The sequence below is a fragment of the Cicer arietinum genome, chromosome 6 (genome assembly GCF_000331145.2).
Source record: "Cicer arietinum cultivar CDC Frontier isolate Library 1 chromosome 6, Cicar.CDCFrontier_v2.0, whole genome shotgun sequence".
Classification (NCBI taxonomy): Eukaryota; Viridiplantae; Streptophyta; class Magnoliopsida; order Fabales; family Fabaceae; genus Cicer; species Cicer arietinum.
In genome coordinates, this window is record NC_021165.2 from 1796517 (window position 1) to 1818264 (window position 21748).

The 21748-nt window shown below is 32.2% G+C and overlaps 4 protein-coding genes and 1 non-coding gene across 7 annotated transcripts; 1 reads left to right on the plus strand and 4 right to left on the minus strand.

Annotated features, from left to right (window-relative positions):
- Positions 1-1141: 1141 nt before the first annotated feature.
- On the minus strand, positions 1142-2190 carry LOC101493543 (uncharacterized protein At3g17950). Its single transcript, XM_004503207.4, has 2 exons — positions 1875-2190; positions 1142-1791 (listed from the first exon to the last, which is right to left on the minus strand). Exons 1-2 carry the CDS (start codon positions 1971-1973, stop codon positions 1333-1335), a joined length of 558 nt encoding a protein of 185 aa, XP_004503264.1. The 5' UTR covers positions 1974-2190; the 3' UTR covers positions 1142-1332.
- A 1210-nt stretch (positions 2191-3400) lies between these two features.
- On the minus strand, positions 3401-5189 carry LOC101493863 (ABC transporter I family member 17). Its single transcript, XM_004503208.4, has 4 exons — positions 4998-5189; positions 4579-4923; positions 3918-4105; positions 3401-3832 (listed from the first exon to the last, which is right to left on the minus strand). The coding sequence occupies exons 1-4, from the start codon at positions 5011-5013 to the stop codon at positions 3578-3580; spliced, it is 804 nt and encodes a 267-aa protein (XP_004503265.1). The 5' UTR covers positions 5014-5189; the 3' UTR covers positions 3401-3577.
- A 3907-nt stretch (positions 5190-9096) lies between these two features.
- Positions 9097-14675, plus strand: LOC101494190 (ERAD-associated E3 ubiquitin-protein ligase component HRD3A). The gene is made up of 6 exons (XM_004503209.4): positions 9097-9698; positions 9856-10347; positions 10536-10751; positions 12859-13182; positions 13294-13536; positions 14089-14675. The coding sequence occupies exons 1-6, from the start codon at positions 9183-9185 to the stop codon at positions 14308-14310; spliced, it is 2013 nt and encodes a 670-aa protein (XP_004503266.1). The 5' UTR covers positions 9097-9182; the 3' UTR covers positions 14311-14675.
- Positions 14676-16319: 1644 nt separating this feature from the next.
- Positions 16320-20583, minus strand: LOC101494500 (protection of telomeres protein 1b-like). Of its 3 annotated transcripts, XM_004503210.4 has the most exons (10): positions 20375-20582; positions 19899-20035; positions 19071-19260; positions 18640-18701; positions 18382-18470; positions 17642-17920; positions 17454-17551; positions 17293-17351; positions 16996-17151; positions 16320-16786 (listed from the first exon to the last, which is right to left on the minus strand). In XM_004503210.4, the coding sequence occupies exons 1-10, from the start codon at positions 20502-20504 to the stop codon at positions 16565-16567; spliced, it is 1422 nt and encodes a 473-aa protein (XP_004503267.1). In that variant the 5' UTR covers positions 20505-20582; the 3' UTR covers positions 16320-16564. The 3 variants fall into 3 exon arrangements, with proteins under 3 accessions (XP_004503267.1, XP_073225524.1, XP_012572077.1); XM_073369423.1 differs by lacking the exon at positions 16996-17151 and having other exon boundaries at positions 20375-20583; XM_012716623.3 differs by lacking the exon at positions 18382-18470 and having other exon boundaries at positions 17642-17883.
- On the minus strand, positions 20224-20318 carry LOC113787388 (small nucleolar RNA snoR113). Its single transcript, XR_003473895.1, has one exon. It is a non-coding gene; the product is annotated as a small nucleolar RNA snoR113 (small nucleolar RNA).
- Positions 20584-21748: the final 1165 nt, after the last annotated feature.

Consider the following 21748-nt stretch of genomic DNA (forward strand, 5'->3'; position numbering starts at 1 on the left):
TATATAAATAACACCCTATCATGTGCAACTCATGGGCTTGTACACTGGTTTACAAGTAATTACAACTAGTCATTGCAAGTAGAAATCAACTTTTTATTTTATTGGCCTATTTTATGAAAGTTAATAAATATGATTAGGAAGCAAGATTCATTCTCGATTTACATCCTTAAAATTGATGAAGTTAGTTAAAGAACATTAATTTGTTAACAAAAAATGGATGTCGAGGCGAGGATCAACTTTATTGAGAATATCTTCAATTCGAAAATGAAATTGAATATTAATGTGAGATAGTGATGTAACATAATTATGGTGAGGTTTAAGAACTCAATGACAATATACTTATATATGTTTGGTGCATTCATTAAAAACAAGATTGACGACAATTTAAATGACACTCGTATTGTCAATATAGAGATATATTGATTCTATTTGAAGAAATATAAGTTTAACTAAAAGACCATGAAGCCAAATTATCTGATAACAAATTGTAGACATGTCACGATATTCCGATTTAATGAAATATTTTGAGATTATTGTTTATTTTTTACTTTTCTACGAATTCAATGAAAGAATTTAAAATCACATTGAACAATAATTGTTCAATTTATGTATTAGAAGATATCTATAAATTGAGATAATCTTTAAAATCGTATTAAGAGTTTACACCTTTAATTGGATATGAATGGAAGGGTAGCCATTGAGCAAGGAAATTCGAAATTGTATATCCTTTAACGTGCTTATAACAGCTTTTATTTTTTTACTAGTGCTACATATGTGTACTAGGACTTATTGTAAGCATATCACTTAATGTGGCCATCGGCTGATTGGATGACTAAAATTAAGTATTTACTCAAAGAAAAACTCTACATCATCGTGATGATAGACAAACTCCAAGATATAATCATCCACATCCCAACTTTTCACATTCTCATTAATTAGATCCAAAACATGTAGGTGCTCCAAAATGCTGGTTGCAAGATAATTGCAACATCAACCAATCTAAGGTTTATTCCAAAAGGATACACGTGGATAAATGGCTATGCGGCACTTGTTGTTTATGATATAATATAATATTTTAGGTAATTTTTTATTTTAAAAAACTGTTTTTCAAGTTGTATTATCCAAATAAAAGTAGACAGTCTTGTAAAAAAAAAAGAGTAAATTCAAACAATATTTGTTTATGTAATTTACATGCATAAGTCTAATTGCAATGATATGTACTTGTACAAATTAATTAAACAAACAGCCCATCAAATTTCAATCACAAAAAATAGGCATTTTTCCTCATTCTATAACTTAATAAAAATATAATACGAAAAATCAAACTTTATCTCATCCAGCACCGCCGCTACAGATCCCGGTGAGCGAAACCGGAAATCTACTACAAAGAGTCCCCGCGGTGGATGCTCTTTCGTCAACGACGGACGGTGGAAGAACTCTCCCATCGGCAAACAACGCTCTGTCGTTATTTCTCTGCTGCTGTGAATCCACCACCAGTCCTTCGAGCTCAGCAGCCGGACCGTAAAAAGCGTCGTCGCCGAATCGGCGTTCAATCTCAAGGAACTCACCCAGCGAGGCGGACCTCGCATCGGCGTCTCCGCAAAAGCGCCACCACCTCCTCCGGCGCTTGGCCAACACGATGGCCTCGGCGTTGGCATTGAGATTCCTCTTAGAGTTGGCAGTCCCGGCGGTGGCGGAACGTGTGTTCCGATTCTGAGATGGGAGTGAGAAGGTGAGGCCCATGAGAGTACCGAGCGTGGTGCTTGTATCATGGAAGAATGATCCCGTAGACTATCATCAATTCATGAAACAAAAAACAAATTAAAATAAAATAAATGAATATGTGAATGTGAAATTGAAGAAATTGATAATACCTCGGTGTCAAGATCAGAGGAAGAAATGGAAGAGTCGGTGGGTGAAGAGGCATGTGGCACCAATTCACCACCTGGGGCTGGGACTGGACCTAACATCATTCTTAGTGTCAACTGAACAACACTTCAACACACTTTTGTTAATTAAGCTTATATGGTTCTTCATGATGTACACTTTCACACAAACAAACAAATCAATTCATTATTTCAATCACGGCTATGCACTTCATCTTCATAAATAATATTATCTAAATTTTATTGCTCAAAATATTTTCCATTTCCTCTTCAAACAAATTTCTTAAGCCTACCCAACTTTCATTGATTGAATTTCTTCACACTCATCGTTGTTTTACTATTACATTGTGATTGTTCATTTTCACAATTAACTCAACTTCCTATTTGGTATCTTGGGTTAGTTCTACATATATCAAATCTTTATTAATTCATACTTGAAAGATTAATTGATCGACAAACTAGTACTAGTAATTAGTACTTGAGCATAGTCTTGATTGAAAATAATTATTTACTTTTCTTTTCGCGGTATTGTTAATTTTACCTCAAATATGGTTTTTTTTTTTACTTATATGTCTTCTTTTTATTTAAAAATTTTCATTATAGAGACCTGACCTTTTAATTTTTTTATATTAACAAATGAATAAGGTTAATTTAATAAATAAATAATAATAAAAATATTTAAAAAACAAAATTATATTAATAAAATCAAACAAAATACATTTAATAAAAAAATAGTTAATGTGATTAGGTAGATGTACCCAAAAAAAATAAAGTCATTCTATAAATTAACAACTTAATTGTATCGTGTTAATAACTTCCTTCTATTTCTTTTTTCTTTCCGAATCTTAAATAATAATAATAAATAAATTATATTAATAAAATCAAACAAAATACATTAAAAAAAGAAGAAAAAAATACATCAAATTTAACTACTTATCATATTACTAAATGTGAATAACTTCTTCAACTAGATCGATTATTTTTTGATCTCCTTGTACGTCGTTATTTTTTGTCTTCAATTTAATGTATTTTGTTTGATTTTATTAATATTATTTATTTTTTTATTATTTTTTTGTTGTTATTTTTTATTAAATCTTGAGAAAAAATAGGAGAGAGTTGTTAACAAAATAAAATTAAGTTGATTAATTTATCTACAAGACAAAAGAGAGTTTTTAAGATAATATAACACGTTATTTGTTTTGATACGTCTACTCAACCGCATTAACTTTGATGTATATATTTTTTTCAATATTAAATATATTTTGTTTGATTTTATTAATATAATATTTTTTAAAATACTTTTATTATTTTTATTTATTAAATTAATAATTATTCATTTATTAAAATGAAAAAAAAAATTAAAAGGCTATAGAAGGTCACATTAGGGCTAAGACCTCTTGAATGTCCAAAAAACAAAATATTTTGTGTATATAAATTTAATTTTAGGGTATAATGGAGAGTTTCAAATAAATTTAATTATAGGGTATAATGGAGAATTTCAAGATGATATAAAGTAAAAAAAACCTCAAACATGCCTCGAAAGCAACTACATACAAAATAAATAACGAAAGTCGATCCATTGAGTGATATTTATGAGGATCAGCTCAACATACGTAGCTGATGATAAAGCAAGCAGCAAGAATAAAATATAGCCCACAACACAAGTGAAGACAATACAAGAGTGAGCTTAATTAATTACTGAGTTCAAGAAACCTCCGTGCCATGGGATGCTTAGCTTGAGATAGTTGATGAGGTTTAAGAACTTCCACAATTTGACCATCAACAAGCAAGCACACAACGTGAGCCATCCTCTGGATTTGTTTGATGCTATGTGAAACCATGATGAGTGTCATGCCCTGACTCTTGTTCAATTTCATCAGCGCAGCTTCTATGTTTTCTGTGGATATTGGATCTAATGCACTAGTAGGCTCATCCAGTAGCAAAACCTTCAAATTAACACAATCCATAAAACAAACATGCATTAATATGTATTTGCAATTGGATGCTTCATCAATTATAGATGTTTGTTACCTCAGGTTGGTTAGCTAGAGTCCTGGCAAGTGCAACTCTTTGAGCCTGACCAACAGAGAGGTCAGCACCAGACTTATCCATGAAAGAAGCATCCAGATCCGCCATTAAAAGCAACTTACTCACATCATCGTCCGTTAGCTTTATTCCTCTCAGTTGTGGACCATACCTCACATTCTCCGCAACTGTCCCTGTAATATTTTTCTAGTTCAATGTTAGACCACCCTAGTTCAATATCATACAGGGAAACAAAGATACATGATATTTGATTCCAAATGCAGAGCACTGCGTACCTTTCTATATATTATTCTAGTTTTGAACTACATATTACAGAGATCCAATTTAGAAGATTACATAAAAGGTATTTCCAAAGCGACAGATTAGTAAACAACTGTGAGTAACAAAATATACTATACATATTGATGTTAAACATGAGAAGAGAAAAATAAATATGATTTATATACCCAAATTCAAATAAAGATTAAATAACTTGTAACTAAGTATACATATCTAATAACGAGTCATACTCAACAAATTCATTTCCCTAAATTATATGTACTTACTCATCACCCCATATTAAAAAAACTTTTAATTAAAAAAGAGAGAGAGAGAGAGAGAGAGAGAGAGAGAGAGAGAGAGAGAGAGAGAGAATAGAAGTATTGACCTTCAAAAAGGGCAGGGAGCTGAAAGAGCATGGCGACCTTACGGCGGAGGGAAAGGACATCGAGGTGGCAGATGTCTTGAGCATCGAGGAAGACGGAGGAGGAAGGTGGCTCCCAGAGACGGTTCAAGGCTCTCAAAAGGGTTGACTTGCCGCTACCACTGGGACCAATGATCCCAACAATAACACCCTTTGGGATGTCAAGGGTGATGCCATTCAGTATATGAATTTTTCCATCATCGGATAGTTTCCTGAGATTTTGAATCTGGAATTTAGGTTTCCTCTTCAAATCTTCTTCCTCATCATAGTGCTGCTCCTCCACATCCAACAAGTGCTCCCTACATCCCTCTGTCAAATCAGTTATTAGTTACTATGTTGAAATAAATAATAATTTAGTTTGTTAATTGAACCTTTCTTTTTACCTAAGACGGAAGACATAGTTGGATAGGTGAATGAGAATGAATGAATGAATGAATGGTTGGATATGAATGAATGTGAATTTGTTATCAGAACAAAGTCAGAAACAACCTGACCTGGTCGCGTCTCATTCTCCTGCTAGATCACGCCTCCCCTCCAATATTCCTTTTCTTTTTTCATCCAGATAACTTTTGTTTAAATTCCTTTAACTGGACTATTCATTTTTAAGATATATTAGATTATATATATTATTTTCATTCAAATGCAACAATAAATTGATTATTTAAATTACTTTGTATATAAAAATAATTACATATATGTAAAGAAATTTAAATATATTAATTTTGTAGATAAATTTTTTATTTTTTTTAAGATCATACATAGATTTAAATTATTGTAAATAAATGTATATATATATATATATATATATATATATAAACATATACCATTTTTAAGATTAGATAAATATTTTCTAAATGATTAATATAAATAATATATTGTTGTAGTTTTTGGTATAATATTAAATAAAAAGAAAACAATTAAATTAATTATTGTTAAAATTAAAATAAAAAACTTATTATTTTTTTTTCTTTTGGTACACAACAATATTCCTTTTCTATTAATATTGCTTAAAGAAAATGATGATGATATTATTTATCAAATTTTATTTTTCCTTCTCTGCAAAGTCAAAAGATAAGTTATTCACTACTCAACTTTTGTAATTTTCTTTTTTTTTTTGTATTTTTATTGTAATTTGAATAAATATTTCTAATATTAGTAATTATTTTAGAATTTTTATTTTTATTTATAATGTAAATTTGAAATTTTATTTTTATATGTTCATAGTGTGAGCTCAGAGTTAAAGAGAGAAAAAAATAGGAGATGTGTATATTTTATTTATAAAACAGAATAAATTGATAATATATTACTGTACTAAAAAAACATTACTACTTTTTATAAAATGAGTTATTTAAAAAAACGTAAATTTTAAGTAGCTATAAGTTTTTTTATGAGATAAATTATGATTTTCTTTTTAATTATATTATATGTAGTTTTATTTATAAAAAATTATAAAAAATATAAAAATGAATTTACTCATTAATTGTTTTAACTTTTGATTTTTTTATATATGTATTTTGAAAAGTGAAATATTAAATACTTAATAATAAGATTAAAAATTAAATATCTTAAATAAAAGAATAAAAGTAATTTAAATCATAAATAAATTTTAATAGTTGTAATTTCTATATATATATATATATATAGAACTAGAGAGAAGGTAATTTGGTAAAAATATTATACAAATTTATAATTTTTATTATTTTTTCAAGAAAAACGAGTAAGATCAAGAAACATATTCTCTTAGAGAAAAAAAACATATTGCTTGGTAAAAAATGAAGCTACATTACGAGGGCCTTTTTTTTAATAACCTTTTTATGAAGAAAAAAAATATCAAAATACTTTCATTTAAAAATTAAATATTAAAATAATTTTTTTTTAGTTATAAATCGCCATTTAAAATGACTACTTTTTTAAGGAAGTTCAAATTATAAATGCGACTTCTCAAAGATTTTATTTAAAAAAAAAAATTAATTAATTTTTTTAATTTTTATTGAAATAATAAAAATAATATATATATATAATTAGTATAATTCATAAAAATATAAAATTTAAATTCCGATAAAATTTTAGGAAGTCCAAGTTCCAAATGCCGATTTTCCAAAGGTTTTTAATATAATTCATAAAAATACATAAATAAAAATTTTAAATTACTATAATTGATTAGAGCTGGCCGTAACATTTGGACAATGTTTTTGAGTATGGCCAGTTAACCGACATAGTCCACATTTTTTTAGTATTTTTTCTTTAACGTCAATTTCAGTTCTAATACGGGTACTATTTGGACGATATTTTTTAATTCTCCGCATTTGAGGATTGTGATACAATGTTTCACCTTCATATGTGGACTAATATCTTTCATTAGGTATAGGTGGAAACTATTCTTTGTAGATGTTAAATCCATTAACAACCTTGTACACGTCAGGTAGAAGCACTAAGTAGTTTTGACGAGCATAAGAACATGCAGCTATGACATGTGAACAAGGAACATGTATAGCCTGAAATTTTCCACAATCACACCATTTTCTTTGAAGGTTGACTTCAAAATGACCAATTGGTCGCACCTCTCTTGGGTTTATTGTTTCATGCACCATGAAAGAATAATGATTTCGGTCGAATTGCATTATTTGGTGAGTATTAGATTTACCAACTTCACATTTAATCTTGTCTATGCAATCGTCTGTGTATACTCGACTAGAAGCTAATGATACATGATGTTGTTGTCCCATTTCTGCATATAAAACTCTCAATCTATAGTATGTCGATTGTACCAAAGCAGTGATTAGGAGATTGCGTGTACCCTTGAGCACTGCGTTGATTGACTCAGAAATGTTTGTTGTCATATATCCCCATCGCCGACCTTGAGAATAAGCCATAGTCCATTGTTCTAGGGGGATATTATCGATCTATCTTAAAGCATTTGGATTTGCCATCTTGATTACATTGCGGTAATATTTGAATGATGGCTCATTTAATGCATATCATGTTATAAATGATGTAAAAATTATCAAAAATGATAAAGTGATAAGTGGAAAATATATTAAGAAGAATTATATCATTACCAATACAAACAAGTTTTCTTTTAAGTTCCTTGTCTTTGAACTATCTCATGAAATTTTGTGCAATGTGTCAGATGCAGTACACACGTGTTGACTGAATGATCGTGTCAATCATTATTTGGATTATTATAAGCGCTTTTAATGGATTCGTGTCTAACTGAAATCAAGAAAACGTCGGCTTGAGGTGTTACATATCTTCTTAGATTTTTTTAAAAAAAACTTCAAACACCCCCTGTCTCACCTTCCACAAGTGCATAAGCAATGATAATTGTATTTTTGTTTCCATCTTGTGCAATAGCAAGTAAAAGAGTCCAATTGTACTTTCCGTATAACCAAGTTCCATCCACTGACACAAATGGTTTACAAAATTTAAACTCAGATATGCACGGAGAGAAAGCCCAAAATAGTCGTTTGAAATTTTTTGACCCATGCAATAGAGTATTATCATAGTATGCAAGTGATACTTCCATTTCCATAATAGTTATTGGAATAAATTTTTGCATAGCCAACAACCACCTTGGAAGATCATTGTAAGACTTTTCCCAGTTCCCATAAATCGTTTTAATAACTCTATTCTTTGTCATCCATGTCTTTCTATAGGTGATTGTGTAGTTGTATCGTTCTCGAATATATGCAATGATCACCTTCACTTTAATTGATGGATCAGCTTTCAAAAGCGATTTTATGCTTTCGCATATGATGTTAGAGTCAAGTTTGTCATGATCATGTAACATAGAGGAATTTGTGCAATTGTGGAGCTCATTCAAACGACCAATCACCAATTGTTTACTTTTTTGGCTTAACGTAATTTCAAATTTCTATGTATGTTTATGAATTATATATATATATATATATATATATAAATATATATATATATATATATATATATTATTTTTGTTATTTTAATAAAAATTGAAAAAATTAAAAAAAAATGTTTTACAAAAAAAATTCCCATTTGAAATTTGAGTTTACTAAAATTTTATCGTAATTTAAAATTTCTATTTATGTATTTTTATAAATTATATTAATTACACATATATATATATATATAATATTTTTGTTATTTCTATAAAAAAAAATTTTAAAAAAATTATTAAAAGCCTTTGAGAAGTCGCCATTTAAAATTTGAATTTTTTTTAAAAAATTATTATTTTAAATGGCGATTATAATTAAAAAAAGAAGTATTTTAATATTTAATTTTTAAATGGGAGTACTGTAGTATTTTTTTTTTCTTTCAGAATAGAATTATTTAAATAAAAAAGCCACATTCTGTGCCCAGAAAAATAGTGTAGCAAAACAAAATAAAAGAGAGTTGAGTGAATGATGCTGATTTGGACAATTTGTATTGGTGGGAGTAATGCAAAAGACGTGTCATGCCCCCAAGATTTCACCAATTTACATTTCTTCCTTTTATTTATTATTAATTTGGTTTGCTTCCGATCATTCATGAACACTTGTGAATGTGATTGATTCATTCATTGAATCATTGTTTCAAACACAACAAACACAGCAATGCCAATTCCCACCGCCAAATTGTTTCTATCTCTTCTCACTCTCTCTCTCCTCACACTCTCCGTCACCGCCCGCCCCTACGTTCTTGTCCTCTCCCAGGAAGACTTCAAAGACGATGTCCCCTCCGATCCCGACTCCGCCGCCGAGTGGGACGAGTTCGGCGACTCCGACTCCCACAAATCCGAAGAGGATCTCGACCCTGGCTCATGGCGCCAAATCTTCGAACCCTCTTCCACCGACCCCCAACCCCAATCCGAAACAGACGCTCTCTACTACTCCGCCGCTTCAAAGCTAATGTCCGGTGACGCCCGTTTAATTGAAGAGGGCTCCGGCGAAATCGAGGCGGCTTCTGAATCTGGCTACTCGGCTGCCCAATCAGTATTAGGGTTTCTATGGGGAATGGGGCTTTTGAGAGAGAGAAGCAAAGAGAAAGCTTTTGTTTACCATCATTTTGCTTCTGAGGGTGGCAATATGCAATCCAAAATGGCTCTCGCTTATCTCTACACTCGCCAAGACGTTAGTTCACTTCTATTCTATTTTCTAATTTCTAAAATCATGAATCGCATCAAATTATATGTGTTTATAGTAATGATTGCCTATTTTCTTTTCTAACATATCTAAATTCTAAAATAATGAATTATATGAAATTTTGTTGATTTTATGTTTCTGGCAGATGTTTGAAAAATCGGTTAAGCTTTATGCTGAATTGGCAGAAGTAGCTGTAAATAGTTTTTTGATTTCGAAAGATTCTCCGGTGATTGAACCTGTTAGGCTACACAATGGAGCTGAAGAGAACAAAGAGGCACTCAGAAAGTCCAAAGGGGAAGAGGACGAAGACTTTCAGATTCTGGAGTACCAGGCACAGAAAGGGAATGCTGCTGCCATGTACAAAGTGGGACTCTTTTACTATTTTGGGCTTCGTGGATTGAGGCGTGACCATTCCAAGGCACTCTCCTGGTTCTTGAAGGCTGTTGAGAAAGGAGAGCCTCGTTCTATGGAACTTCTCGGAGAGATATATGCTAGGGGAGCTGGTGTTGAGAGAAACTATACTAAAGCTTTCGAATGGCTTACTCTTGCATCTAAACACCACCTCTATTCTGCTTATAATGGGATTGGTTATTTGTATGTCAAAGGCTATGGAGTAGACAGCAAGAATTACACTAAAGTATGTATCATCATATTTGTCCTTTCCTGTTTATACACATACATTCATACTACTTGACGCTCTTGTTGAACTGTTTGGAAGGGAGCCTAAAATTATTTGGGGAATGGAAAGGGAACACATTTTATCATCAGCATTATTATGTATGCATGTCTATGCTTATTTGATGAGATCTGTTTTGTGCATTACAGGCAAAAGAGTATTTTGAAAAGGCTGCTGATAACGACGAGGTTGGTGGCCATTATAACCTGGGTGTCATGTACCTCAAGGGAATTGGAGTGAAAAGAGATGTAAAGTATGCATGTAAATTTTTTATAGTGGCTGCCAACCACGGTCAACCAAAGGCTTTCTACCAGCTGGCTAAGATTTTTCATCTTGGTGTTGGGTTCAAAAAGAACGTTCCCTTGGTAAGTTGATTCTTCATTTCTCTTCTTTGTTTTATGCTAGTACTGATGAAAACTGTTGATTAACCTAGGTAAGAGTCTGATGTCAAAATGATTGTCTCCCCTTAGGTTTGTTTTATTTTAATATAAGATATTTTTTAGAGGGCATAAGAAAGGTGAATAAGCTCATGCCACTGTATTATATTATATAATGTTTGTCAGATAACTTCGTTATTTAGCTGATCATCCAAATATTTTGTTGAGCTATACTGGTTTTGGAAGATTTGTGTATTAAATTAAGTCTACCAGTCTGGTCTTCTGAGTATAAAAAGACTGCTATAGAAGAAAGTAATTGATCAAAAAGTTAGATCAAAATTTGGGATTCATGATGATTATGATTAAGTTTAGTTGTATTCTATTGGTTTTGTTCAAGATGCAAGCCTTTATTTCATCCAAATTGAAATGATTTCTACCACCCGAACAAAGAGAGACTCGAGGAAGAAATCTGCCTTCTTCCTTTTCTGAGAATACAGAATTTATATAATGTAGGCCGAAAGTACCTGATAATTCTAAAATATAGATTCATGAGAATATGGTTAGACCCAAAGATGTAGATGAATTTCAAAGGCAATTGATCAGTAGCCCAAACCAAAAGCCTTGAATTCAAAAAGTTTATACCAGAAGAAATAGAAAGAACCCTAATGGACTATACCAAAATTGGCTTTACTGATACCTAATATACATTATAGTGGTCCGGAAAGGAGAAAATGAACAACTACTTATACCAGAAGAAATAGAAAGAACCCTAATGGGCTAGACCAAAATTGACTTTGCTGATACCTAATATACATTATAGTGGTCCGGAAAGGAGAAAATGAACAACTACTAGTCCAAAAGGGATACCGACTACTTGTGTTAGAGTTCTTGAAGAATTCCATACTATTAGTCGTTTTTTAGTTTTAGTTTGATCTTTACATTTATTGATGACATAGGGTGTAATATTTCAACCCTTGAATTTGTGTCAAACAGAGCATATTGTCGACATAACTGATAAGCTACAGGTACCTTTTGTTTTTTTTTTTTTGTATCTCATCTTATACATCCCCTTTAATTGGCTTATCGACCTATTTTTCAAGTGTATAAGAGGAGACGTAAAAGAAATGTGAAAGATGGTCCAATTGTGGATGATGGATGGGCTAAAGGGTTGTGGTCATCCCGTGTTTTGGCAGGGGAAACACCTTTTGTTAGCTGAGAAGGAGGGAGCAATTGGGAACAAGGGGAATATAGTAGAATTGACACATGGCAGCACAGAGAGGAGAAGAATATGCGTGAATCATGTGTGGGAGGAGTGAGGGGAAGTGGAGAATGATTGTTTGAAGGACAGTGGTAACAGAATGGGGGTAGGAAGGATTTCACTGGGAACTGGTGTAAGGTAGAGCTGAGAGGGGTCTCATTCTCACGGGGTTTTGTTTACATCTTCACTTTTTTCGATTTCTTTCTATAAGGAGCTAGTATCTATTTCCACTGCTATTTCGGTAGTCTTAATACATCCACAATTCTCTGTGCTTTATCAGAGTCATCATCCACCATGTAATTCTGCTCATTAATATACTTGATTTATGCCTAATGAGAGGGCCCATGATAATTTAGATTGGACCTGGACCCAATAGGAAACAGTCCAAAGATCTGGATAGTTTACACCAGAAGTAATAGAGTGTAAGTGGCTGAGCTGGAAGAGAGAGAATGCTAAGAAAAGGATAGTTATATGAATCGTGAAACATGGGTTACAGTTTAGGCTGGGTGCTGGATAGTGGAGTCATCTTTTCGAAATTAGTAATTTGTTGTGGATGGAAAGCACTAGCACTCTGTAGGCGCATAGATGTAGCAGTAGGATTTCTTGGACTGCAATTTTCCATTATTTCGGTGTTCACTGTTATTTTGTCTGTTTGTTTTCCACATGATTCGGTAGAATATAATTATGATGGTCATCACTGAATCTTGACTACAGTACTATCCCTGAATTAAATTTATGAATTGTTATGTTCTTCATTCCTTAATACTATTATTTTATCATAACACCAGTCTTGGCCAACAAATTTACGTGCCAACAAATTTAAATTTGTGATCTTAGGCTACTGCTCTATACAAACTAGTCGCAGAGCGAGGTCCTTGGAGCTCTTTATCCAGATGGGCACTGGAATCATACTTAAAAGGTGATGTTGGCAAGGCATATATGCTGTACTCAAGAATGGCTGAGATGGGCTATGAAGTGGCACAGAGTAATGCTGCTTGGATTCTTGACAAATATGGAGAACGAAGCATGTGCATGGGTGAATCTGGATTGTGCACTGATGCAGAAAGGCATCAGCGGGCACATTCTTTGTGGTGGCAAGCTTCTGAGCAGGGTAATGAACATGCTGCTTTACTGATTGGAGATGCATATTACTATGGTCGGGTATGTGATTTTGGGATGAATTAAGCATGTGTGTGCTTTGAATATTCAATTTAAGCCATATTCTATGCATACAACTATACTTTCTTGTATTTCTTTTTTTCATTCATTCAGGGAACAGCCCGGGATTATGAGCGAGCTGCTGAGGCTTACATGCATGCTAAAGCGCAATCTAATGCACAAGCCATGTTCAATCTTGGATACATGCATGAGCATGGCCAAGGACTTCCATTTGACCTTCATCTAGCCAAGCGTTACTATGATGAAGCTCTTGAGCATGATCCTGCAGCTAAGTTGCCCGTCTCACTGGCTCTTACAAGCTTGTGGGTTCGGAAGAACCATGCTGACAGTTTACTGGTGAGTTTCTTTTTTGTTTACCTGCTGCAGTACTGCATAGTAACAAGTAACAGCCAATAAGTGGAAGTTGACAATGTTTAAATCTAACGGTACTTGGTACTTTTCTTGCTACCTGTTGTAGTTTATGCTCATTTACTTCATAGACCACAATGTGATATTCTGTCTCAATTATTCAATGATCCATTTAAATGGCTAATCAAGCAGTTTGCATATCTTTAACATGGCTTGTACTTTTGCTACGTGAATGTTGCAAACATTTTCCCCAATGTGTTGCATAGCAACTCAATTATTTGATGAATTTTAATAGTGTGCTGTAAAAACACTAATAATTTCATTCTTAACACAACTAAGTCATTTGTATAAACGCTTGGAGTGTTTGGCTTATTGGAAAGTTCTACTGGTGAAAGAAAATGAGTTGTGGCCTTGCATGATTGTTGTCTTTAACCTGTCTTGTCCTTAGGTTGATTTCTTTTAGTCTGTTATTTTTTCTAAACAATATTTCAGTTTTTACACTTCTCAATCCTGATTGCGGTATGCTTATTTTTTTATTAGGTCCACATAATTGATTCTTTGCCAGATGTCTATCCAAAACTAGAAGCTTGGGTAGAGAATGTGCTTTTGGAGGAGGGAAATGCCACAATTCTTACCCTCTTTGCGTGCCTCCTAACTGTGCTGTATCTGCGCGAGAGGCAACGAAGGCAAGCTGCTGTTGTAGCTGGTGAGGTCGCTCAGCCAAATCGCCCTAACGAGCTTGGTATGCCTGCACTCATCTAGGTCATGCTACCACCAGTTTCGCAAGATACAAAGACCGTCGTCAATGGGGTCGATTTCATGTGCAATATATTTTATAGGGTGTCAGGTGTTACTTTTAGGTAGAAACAGGTTTTTAGCTGTAGGCCAAATTGTACAATAGAGAACTTATAGTGGTGGGAATAAGTGCATTTGTAGATATCCCTTATTTATTTTGTAAGGTAGGAGGAACAGGAACACGTTACTACACTTGATTGCTTAACCCAAGAGATGTGAGCAAAAGTGAAGATGCATACAGTGTTGTGCAATTTTTTTGTATGGAAATTTGACGAGAACTATAATCTTCTCGACGTGGCGCCTGTTAAAATTGAGGTGGCCTTGCTTTCTTACTTGAACTTTGTGATATTGAAATGAATGTTGGTCAGACATCTTTCAAGTGAGAAACGATTGTGCAGTTGGGAATTTTGGTTCTTTATTAGTATTTACCAATTTTCCTTTATGAAAGAAAAAAATAAGTTTTTATATTGCATCTTTGGAATCTTGGTAAGGCCGTTGCAGGAGCACTCGTACACCAGAAAAACGTATCATGAAAGCATATTGTTTTGGATATTTAATATATTCATGCTTCCATCCCTCTTCGTTCTGGACAAACATGATCAATAAAATATCACATTTGTCACTACTCATTGTAATGTAAATCATCAACAATTGAACATAAGGTCACTGCGGATGCAAGTGAAGGCAAAAGCCAGGAGCAATGGTGGTAGAATGAAACCAAAATAAATTATGTGATACCTCTTGTTAGGACTTGGATTTGTAGTTAGTCAATTGTGTTTTTGAGGCTGTTATAAGACTATTTGTATAAATTGGTAGGTTAAGAGAGTTAAAGAGAGATCATCGAATATTATAATCAATTGTTGAATATAGTTACTATTGTGAAGGGAAAATTCTGGGAGGAGATATTTCTCTCCTAGTTGTATAAAAATGTCATATCATAAAAAATCAATTAATTCAATTGATACTAGGAATATCGTATTTATCTTCTAGATACCGGATTCAAATCCTATTCGAAATTCACAGAAGATAAAAAACTCGCTATTTTCAACGTTAAAAAAGGGGAGCAACATGATCGTGACTAACATTAAAAAGGTGGAATGTAATAGTTTTTTTTTTACCAATTTTTGAACTAAAACACAATGCCAAAATTAAAATAAAAATTTGACAATATTTGAAAATAACAATGAGTTCCCAGCAATGTAGGATAGATTAATTTTAAAACTTAAAAAACTAGCTGGTATAAACATCAATAAAAAACAAAAAAGTATTATAGATAAAAAAAACTAATCATTATAATTCAATGATCCCAATCAATTATCCTTATCAACTCAAATCAATTTGTTTTGTTTTGAATTATCAAGTATCAACAACATTCCAAACAAATTCCAAACTTCAAAAAAAAAGTCAAGTTAATAATGTCAAGAATCTAAGACCATGAAAGTCAAGACTGATTTAAGCTTTGTTAGCGAGTTAGGAGAAGCTTTGTTTGCGAGTTAGGAGAAGAAGATAAGGGAGGAATTAAAAAAAGGAAAAAACAAATGGATAGATAGAAAGAATAGCAATCTTGAACTGTTTATTTTTATTCGTTATACAAAACTCCTCTATTTGAGAGAACTCAACAATTGTATTTAAATAGTATTTTAGAAGATTTAGACAAATTCTTCAAAACATTTCCATGTTAATATTTTACTTTATAAATTAAAAATAAATTAATTATAAACATTTTCTACAAAATTACTCTTAAAAAATGAAAAAACTTCTATCTTTTCCTCCCTCCAAAGTCCTCCATTCCCCTCCAAACAATGCCTTAGGGTTTGTTCTTTGGTTAAGAAAATAAATTATTTTTAAGCTTTACTAGGGGAAGAGAGGAGCTCATAATCTCCTAAAGTCAATTTCTATACTCTTCAGAAGTGGAGGATTAGGATAGAATAGAATATTTGATTGAAATCCCTCTCAATTTCTTTCCCCTTGGACTCTTAAACTGAATTTGTGATTTTTCATTTACATACGTACATTCAAAATATAGTAACAAGACAGCCCTGACAAAAAGCATAAAAGAGTTTGTGTACAAATACATACACATCCTATCTCTCTCTACAGACATAGATGCAGCTTGAGTCCAGTGCTTGTGCATCAATATATATACAACCCCAAAACGTCCTCTCTTGCAAAAGGGAGGAGACATACAAAAAAGGTTTTTCTACATCATATCAGTACATCATCAAGGGTCACCCACTATTTTGGTGTCACATACTCTAAACTTTCTATACCGCCATAAATTAGTTTTGTCAGAATAGAATGATATAATACAAACGCTCACCCATGGCGGATTTCTTGGATAATCCTTTAGCACAATACCATCACCACGTTCAGTTACTCCAAGTAATCTGTTCATCTTCCTTCTCACATTTTCAATGCCCGGATAACCATCAAAAAGGGTCTCCTGTCATGGATATAGTAACAGAAAAGGATCAGCCACACAGAATATGAACAAATTAACAGATAAATAGTTATGCTAATTGAACTCTTCTCTCCTTATGCTTCTAGTGATAATTGTTAATCATACAAGTTACAAACATAATGTCCTCTGAAAAGCTTAAAATAATTAGCGCCAAACATTGCAAAATTGATGAAGTTAAAACATGATCTGACCCCATCTGCACCAACTACAGCAGCATGGATTCTAGCTGTTGGATCCTCTAGGGTCAGTTTCATCCTATACACCCCCCCAGCAGGAAAGCACAGCTTTTCAGCTTGGTATGGCATTGCTGCTACCACCCGAACGACACAGTTGAATCTGGCTGTCACCTTCAAAACACAGTATATAGTATAGTACCTCTGAGTGAGTTAGAACATCCATTAGAGTTTTAAGAGAGGCACATAATATTGATCATTGCAGAGTTGGATGTTAAAATTATGGGCACAAGCAAAGAAAGCCCAGTATAGTACCTCTGAGTGAGTTAGAACATCCATTAGAGTAAAATGCTGCACATGATCAGCATGAACCTCTGAAAGGACAAAACATAGTTGTGTATCTCATCAGAAAAGCTAAAAATTTGAATAACTATATCAGTGTCTTGTATAAGTGTAACACAAAATGAAGTCTTTACTTGTAATTCTTAAAGACTCAGATAAGCTGTCAATAGACTGAGGTATGGTGCCAAAAGGCATTCTTCCTGATTGCAGCGATATCCTTTCTTCGTACAACCTAGACAAACAGAAGCAAAAATATAATGGTATTGGTTTACTGACCTAATCTATCCACCCATATATTATGAATCCACTAATTGGTAACCACCTTTGGCGTTCTATGATATGACGGTCCTCATTTGTTGTATACCGAAGCTTTGTATAAGAATTAAAAACACCATACCATAGTCCTGTACACACACTGAGACGGATATTGACAAACTTGACCCATGTACCAACTTGAAGAGCATGGAGATGATCTTTCCGAGTGGGTAGTTCAAAAAATATCCTCAAGATGGACCCAACAGTAGGAAAAGAACATACTAGATCTCTTGGCATCGTAGGTTCCAGCTGTAATGGAAGTGGAGATTTAATTTCATCTTCCAGACTGCAATGTATAAACAAGCATACCTAATTCCTTTTAGGATGCCAACATAAATTTATATATTACACATGGTGAAGAATGAACAGCCAACAGGCTCGAAACTTATAAAGTGAAAAAAAAGCAACACTCCAATTTCAAGATGGATGGTTACAGTTGTTGTCCTTATATTATCATATAAAACATTTTATTCCAAAACTAGCTATACAGTACAAGCCAAAGGAGTCATAAATGCGTAAATTGAAAATAAAGGTATTCTTTAATTTTTAAGGTATAGAGATCAGTCAAAACATCACCACCATTATGCCATTTATGACTATGTCAAGTAACTTTACTTAGCAAAGTATATTATGTACAGAATACTAGAAAGCACCACTGCTCATTTAATGAGAACAGATTTCCACTGCGTACATTCAGAGGGGAAGGAGTTGGAGTGGCAATGTAAAAGTAATTTTATATCAACTCACATTGCAGATATGGCATTTGGTGGGGTATCCGTACCATCCCAAACAAAGAGAACACATTGATCTCGTTCAACCTCCCAACAATGAAGTATCTTAAGGTGTAAAACAACAAAAAAAGCAAATAGGATCAGAACCTTGGAAAGGTAACAACTAAATGTAAAACTAAAAAATTATAGAGTTTACATATTTTACTTAAATATTTATATAAGGGTCTTAAAACTCATAATACTAAAAATCAAAACTAAAATCCAACCAAATTACCTTGCATGCCAAATTGGAGTGACCCTCTTTGATTTCTTTTAACATAGGAAAACCACTTGAATCTGCACCACCATAAATCAAAACCACTTAACCCAAAATTCCTAAAACATACTCCCTCCGGAATAATTATAAGCAAAAACAGTATTTGAAAAGTTGATGAATCTAAAACCATTTTATTTCATTTCATACTGGAGGAATTATACGGATTTCTTTAGAGGTGATTCTTAATTGAGCTAAACAAATTCAAAATCTTAAGGCGACAAGAATAGTAACAGGACAGTTGTAACAGATGATTGTACACTAAATAAAATGACTACCTTCTACACAAATCACGCACAACTGTATGGATGTATGCAATAAATAAAAGTTTAAATTAGAAAACAGAAATTAAAGACATCACATTCAAGTTAGATTAAAAGCTATAAGAATACCTTCAGGAATATGAAAATCAACCAACCATTTTCTAAGACTGACTATGCGCAGTTTGTCCTCATCTCTGAGGAAAATCTTTGAATAAGCTTGATAAGGGACAAAATCACCATCATCAGATTTCCCTTTATATAGTGCAAAAGAACTATTTTTGTAGAAAACAACATTTACTTCCCCAAGATGTGTGTTTAACTGCAAAAGACAAAAAATATTTTAAAAAGAATAATAAATCATAAAGTCTATATCATAAAACCTTACGTACAGTCAACATGTGCAGATTATACATATGAGCATAAAGCATAGAGTTGATTTCAATGTTTTTTCAACCATTAATACAAGGTTAAAATGCTTTTTAAAATAATTTATATGTTCGTTTAAGGAAGCATATATGTATTGTGCCATCAATGAGTGATAAATGTAAAAGCTACTTTAATACAACTGGAATACACCGCAGATGCTCGATGGCATGGACAGATAGTCTTCGATGAAAGAAAATAAACTCTCTCCTTCAATAAACATAGAGAAGTCTTACGATCCCCTTTCTTTTTGTTGTTACAGCCTTTGCATTAACAACAATGTCAATACATAATAATTTTAACGAAAACTCTTAACATTTTTTATAATGATCACAGGTATCTTTTTCAAAATAGCGACTATTACAGCTATATACATTGATGAGGAATGATCGGTGTATCTTTCATTATGACTATACAAGCATTAATGATAAATATTCAAAGTCTCTGTCTTCATAAATATTGCAACCGTGTCTGTACTACGATATCAGGTTTCATAGCTCAGCACAAAGAGGATACTAACTAACAGGAGAATACCGTAACACCGCAAAGATGAATTATATCTCCAGCAGCAGAAATACAGGGAAGGCTGTCTGCATTTGCAGTAAAAACGTTCACAGTGATACCACTTTTGTAATGTGTTTCATCAATCAGTCTTAGGATACAGCAGAAATCTGCAGAAATTATTTAAGCAGGATAAGCCATGGTGACAGCAGATACTAATAAAATAAACCCTTAAAAAAATCTTTTGATCTAAACCTAAGTATTGATTAAAAGTTGAGGATCCATAAAGACAAGGAATGAAACATTTCAACCATATTAGAAAAGAGAAAAAAAACTTTGGGCAAAAAGGTGAGTGAAACTGGCTCAGAAAACACTTTCACGAAAGCAATAATCAATCTACTACCAAAGAAGTAAATGGCAGCCGTAAGACCGGCCTTTTTATCATCATTGCCAGTTTCAGTCGGAAAGGTAAAAAACTTTGAGGGTGGAAATGAATGAAAATAAATTACCAGTGCCATTAGATTTCTTGGGAGGACCAAACTCAAGAACAATGGCAATGATGTTCACTTTATGACGAATACAAGAATGAGCATCTCGTAAAAGAAGTAACTTGTAGTCGATCCTTCTTCTTCTTGACATTCTCTCTTTCTCTCAACCCCTTAGGGTTAGGGTTAGGGTTTGGGTTTTCAAGAGCAAGCACGGTTTAAATTTTTCGTTCAACGAACACTTATATATAAGTAAGAAATGCGGCAAGAAAGGGGAGAGTATTTCTCACCGTATTTTATTTTTTGTAAGAAATGAAAAAATACCAGAACTAATGTTTTTTCTGGAAAAAGAAACTTATATTTTAGAATAATTTTTTTAAAACAATATTTATTTTAAAAGAATGAAATATAGAGCATCGTCAATAACATATAAGAATAAAAAATACTCATAAACAACAAAATAATATTAATAATAGTAAATAGAGTATATGTTACAACACATGATTAAATATGTTTTTGTATATAATAAATTCAAGTAAAAAGTTTGAGATCGGTAGAAATAAAATTACACTTATTTTAAAATTAAATGATTATTTTAACAAAATTGTGTCAAAGATCCTTCATTGATTTGGAATTTTAAAAATATAATTATATGTTTTTTAAATTTAAAAAGAAAATCATCTATCTTTCTAAATGACAACAACATTAAATTTGTAGTGATTTCTGTCTAAAAACATGAAAAAAATATATTGTCTTTTGATCTTCTTTTACAACGTTAAATATAAGTTTAAATTTTTTTCATTCATCCAATACTAACGAAAATATGATACAAACTCCAAAGTAAGGTTAAAATGGAATATATTGTTTTGAATATGATTTTCTATTTTTGATTAAATAATTATTGAATGTGGATTTACTAAAAAAAAATTAATTAATTTTAATGATTTAGAAAAAAAAAATTGATCGATTTCAAACTAAAATCTTCCGTTTTGGCTAATTTTATTTTCAAATTTTTATATAACATCCTTCAATTTGATTTCTATTTAAAATAGTTTTTTTCAGAAATAAAGTATATAAATATATACTTTTTTTGACACAAGAAATAAGGCATATACATATTTACTATATACAATGTTTTTGTGAATTGTACGAAAAAAGAAACCACAAAATTATTGAACAAAACAATAGGATAGAGAATATGCCCCTGAAAAATTGTCCACCGTCAATATTCGATTTTAAAATTTTGGAATAGACTATGAAAATTATTGAAATATTTATGTGACTAGGTTAGGTATTGTAAAATGTATTAAAAATTTAAGTTATATTGTAATATAATTTAAAAATTTATTATCATACACTATCAATGTAAAAAGTTTTAATCATCAACACATTTCAACC

What these genes read in the sequence shown, in the direction of transcription:
- LOC101493543 (XM_004503207.4), bottom strand. Translation starts at nt 1,973, where the DNA reads ATGATGTTAGGTCCAGTCCCAGCCCCAGGTGGTGAATTGGTGCCACAT. An exon ending in CCTCTGATCTTGACACCGAG is followed by an intron (nt 1,792 to 1,874) that starts GTATTATCAATT and finishes AATTGATGATAG; the next exon opens with TCTACGGGATCATTCTTCCA.
- LOC101493863 (XM_004503208.4), bottom strand. An exon ending in GCTCCCTGCCCTTTTTGAAG is followed by an intron (nt 4,106 to 4,578) that starts GTCAATACTTCT and finishes AAAATATTACAG; the next exon opens with GGACAGTTGCGGAGAATGTG. An exon ending in CTCTAGCTAACCAACCTGAG is followed by an intron (nt 3,833 to 3,917) that starts GTAACAAACATC and finishes GTTAATTTGAAG; the next exon opens with GTTTTGCTACTGGATGAGCC.
- LOC101494190 (XM_004503209.4), top strand. Translation starts at nt 9,183, where the DNA reads ATGCCAATTCCCACCGCCAAATTGTTTCTATCTCTTCTCACTCTCTCT. An exon ending in ATGCATATTACTATGGTCGG is followed by an intron (nt 13,183 to 13,293) that starts GTATGTGATTTT and finishes TCATTCATTCAG; the next exon opens with GGAACAGCCCGGGATTATGA. An exon ending in ACCATGCTGACAGTTTACTG is followed by an intron (nt 13,537 to 14,088) that starts GTGAGTTTCTTT and finishes TTTTTTTATTAG; the next exon opens with GTCCACATAATTGATTCTTT.
- LOC101494500 (XM_004503210.4), bottom strand. Translation starts at nt 20,504, where the DNA reads ATGTCAAGAAGAAGAAGGATCGACTACAAGTTACTTCTTTTACGAGAT. An exon ending in CATATCATAGAACGCCAAAG is followed by an intron (nt 17,552 to 17,641) that starts GTGGTTACCAAT and finishes CTGTTTGTCTAG; the next exon opens with GTTGTACGAAGAAAGGATAT. An exon ending in ATGTTCTAACTCACTCAGAG is followed by an intron (nt 17,152 to 17,292) that starts GTACTATACTGG and finishes TGTGTTTTGAAG; the next exon opens with GTGACAGCCAGATTCAACTG.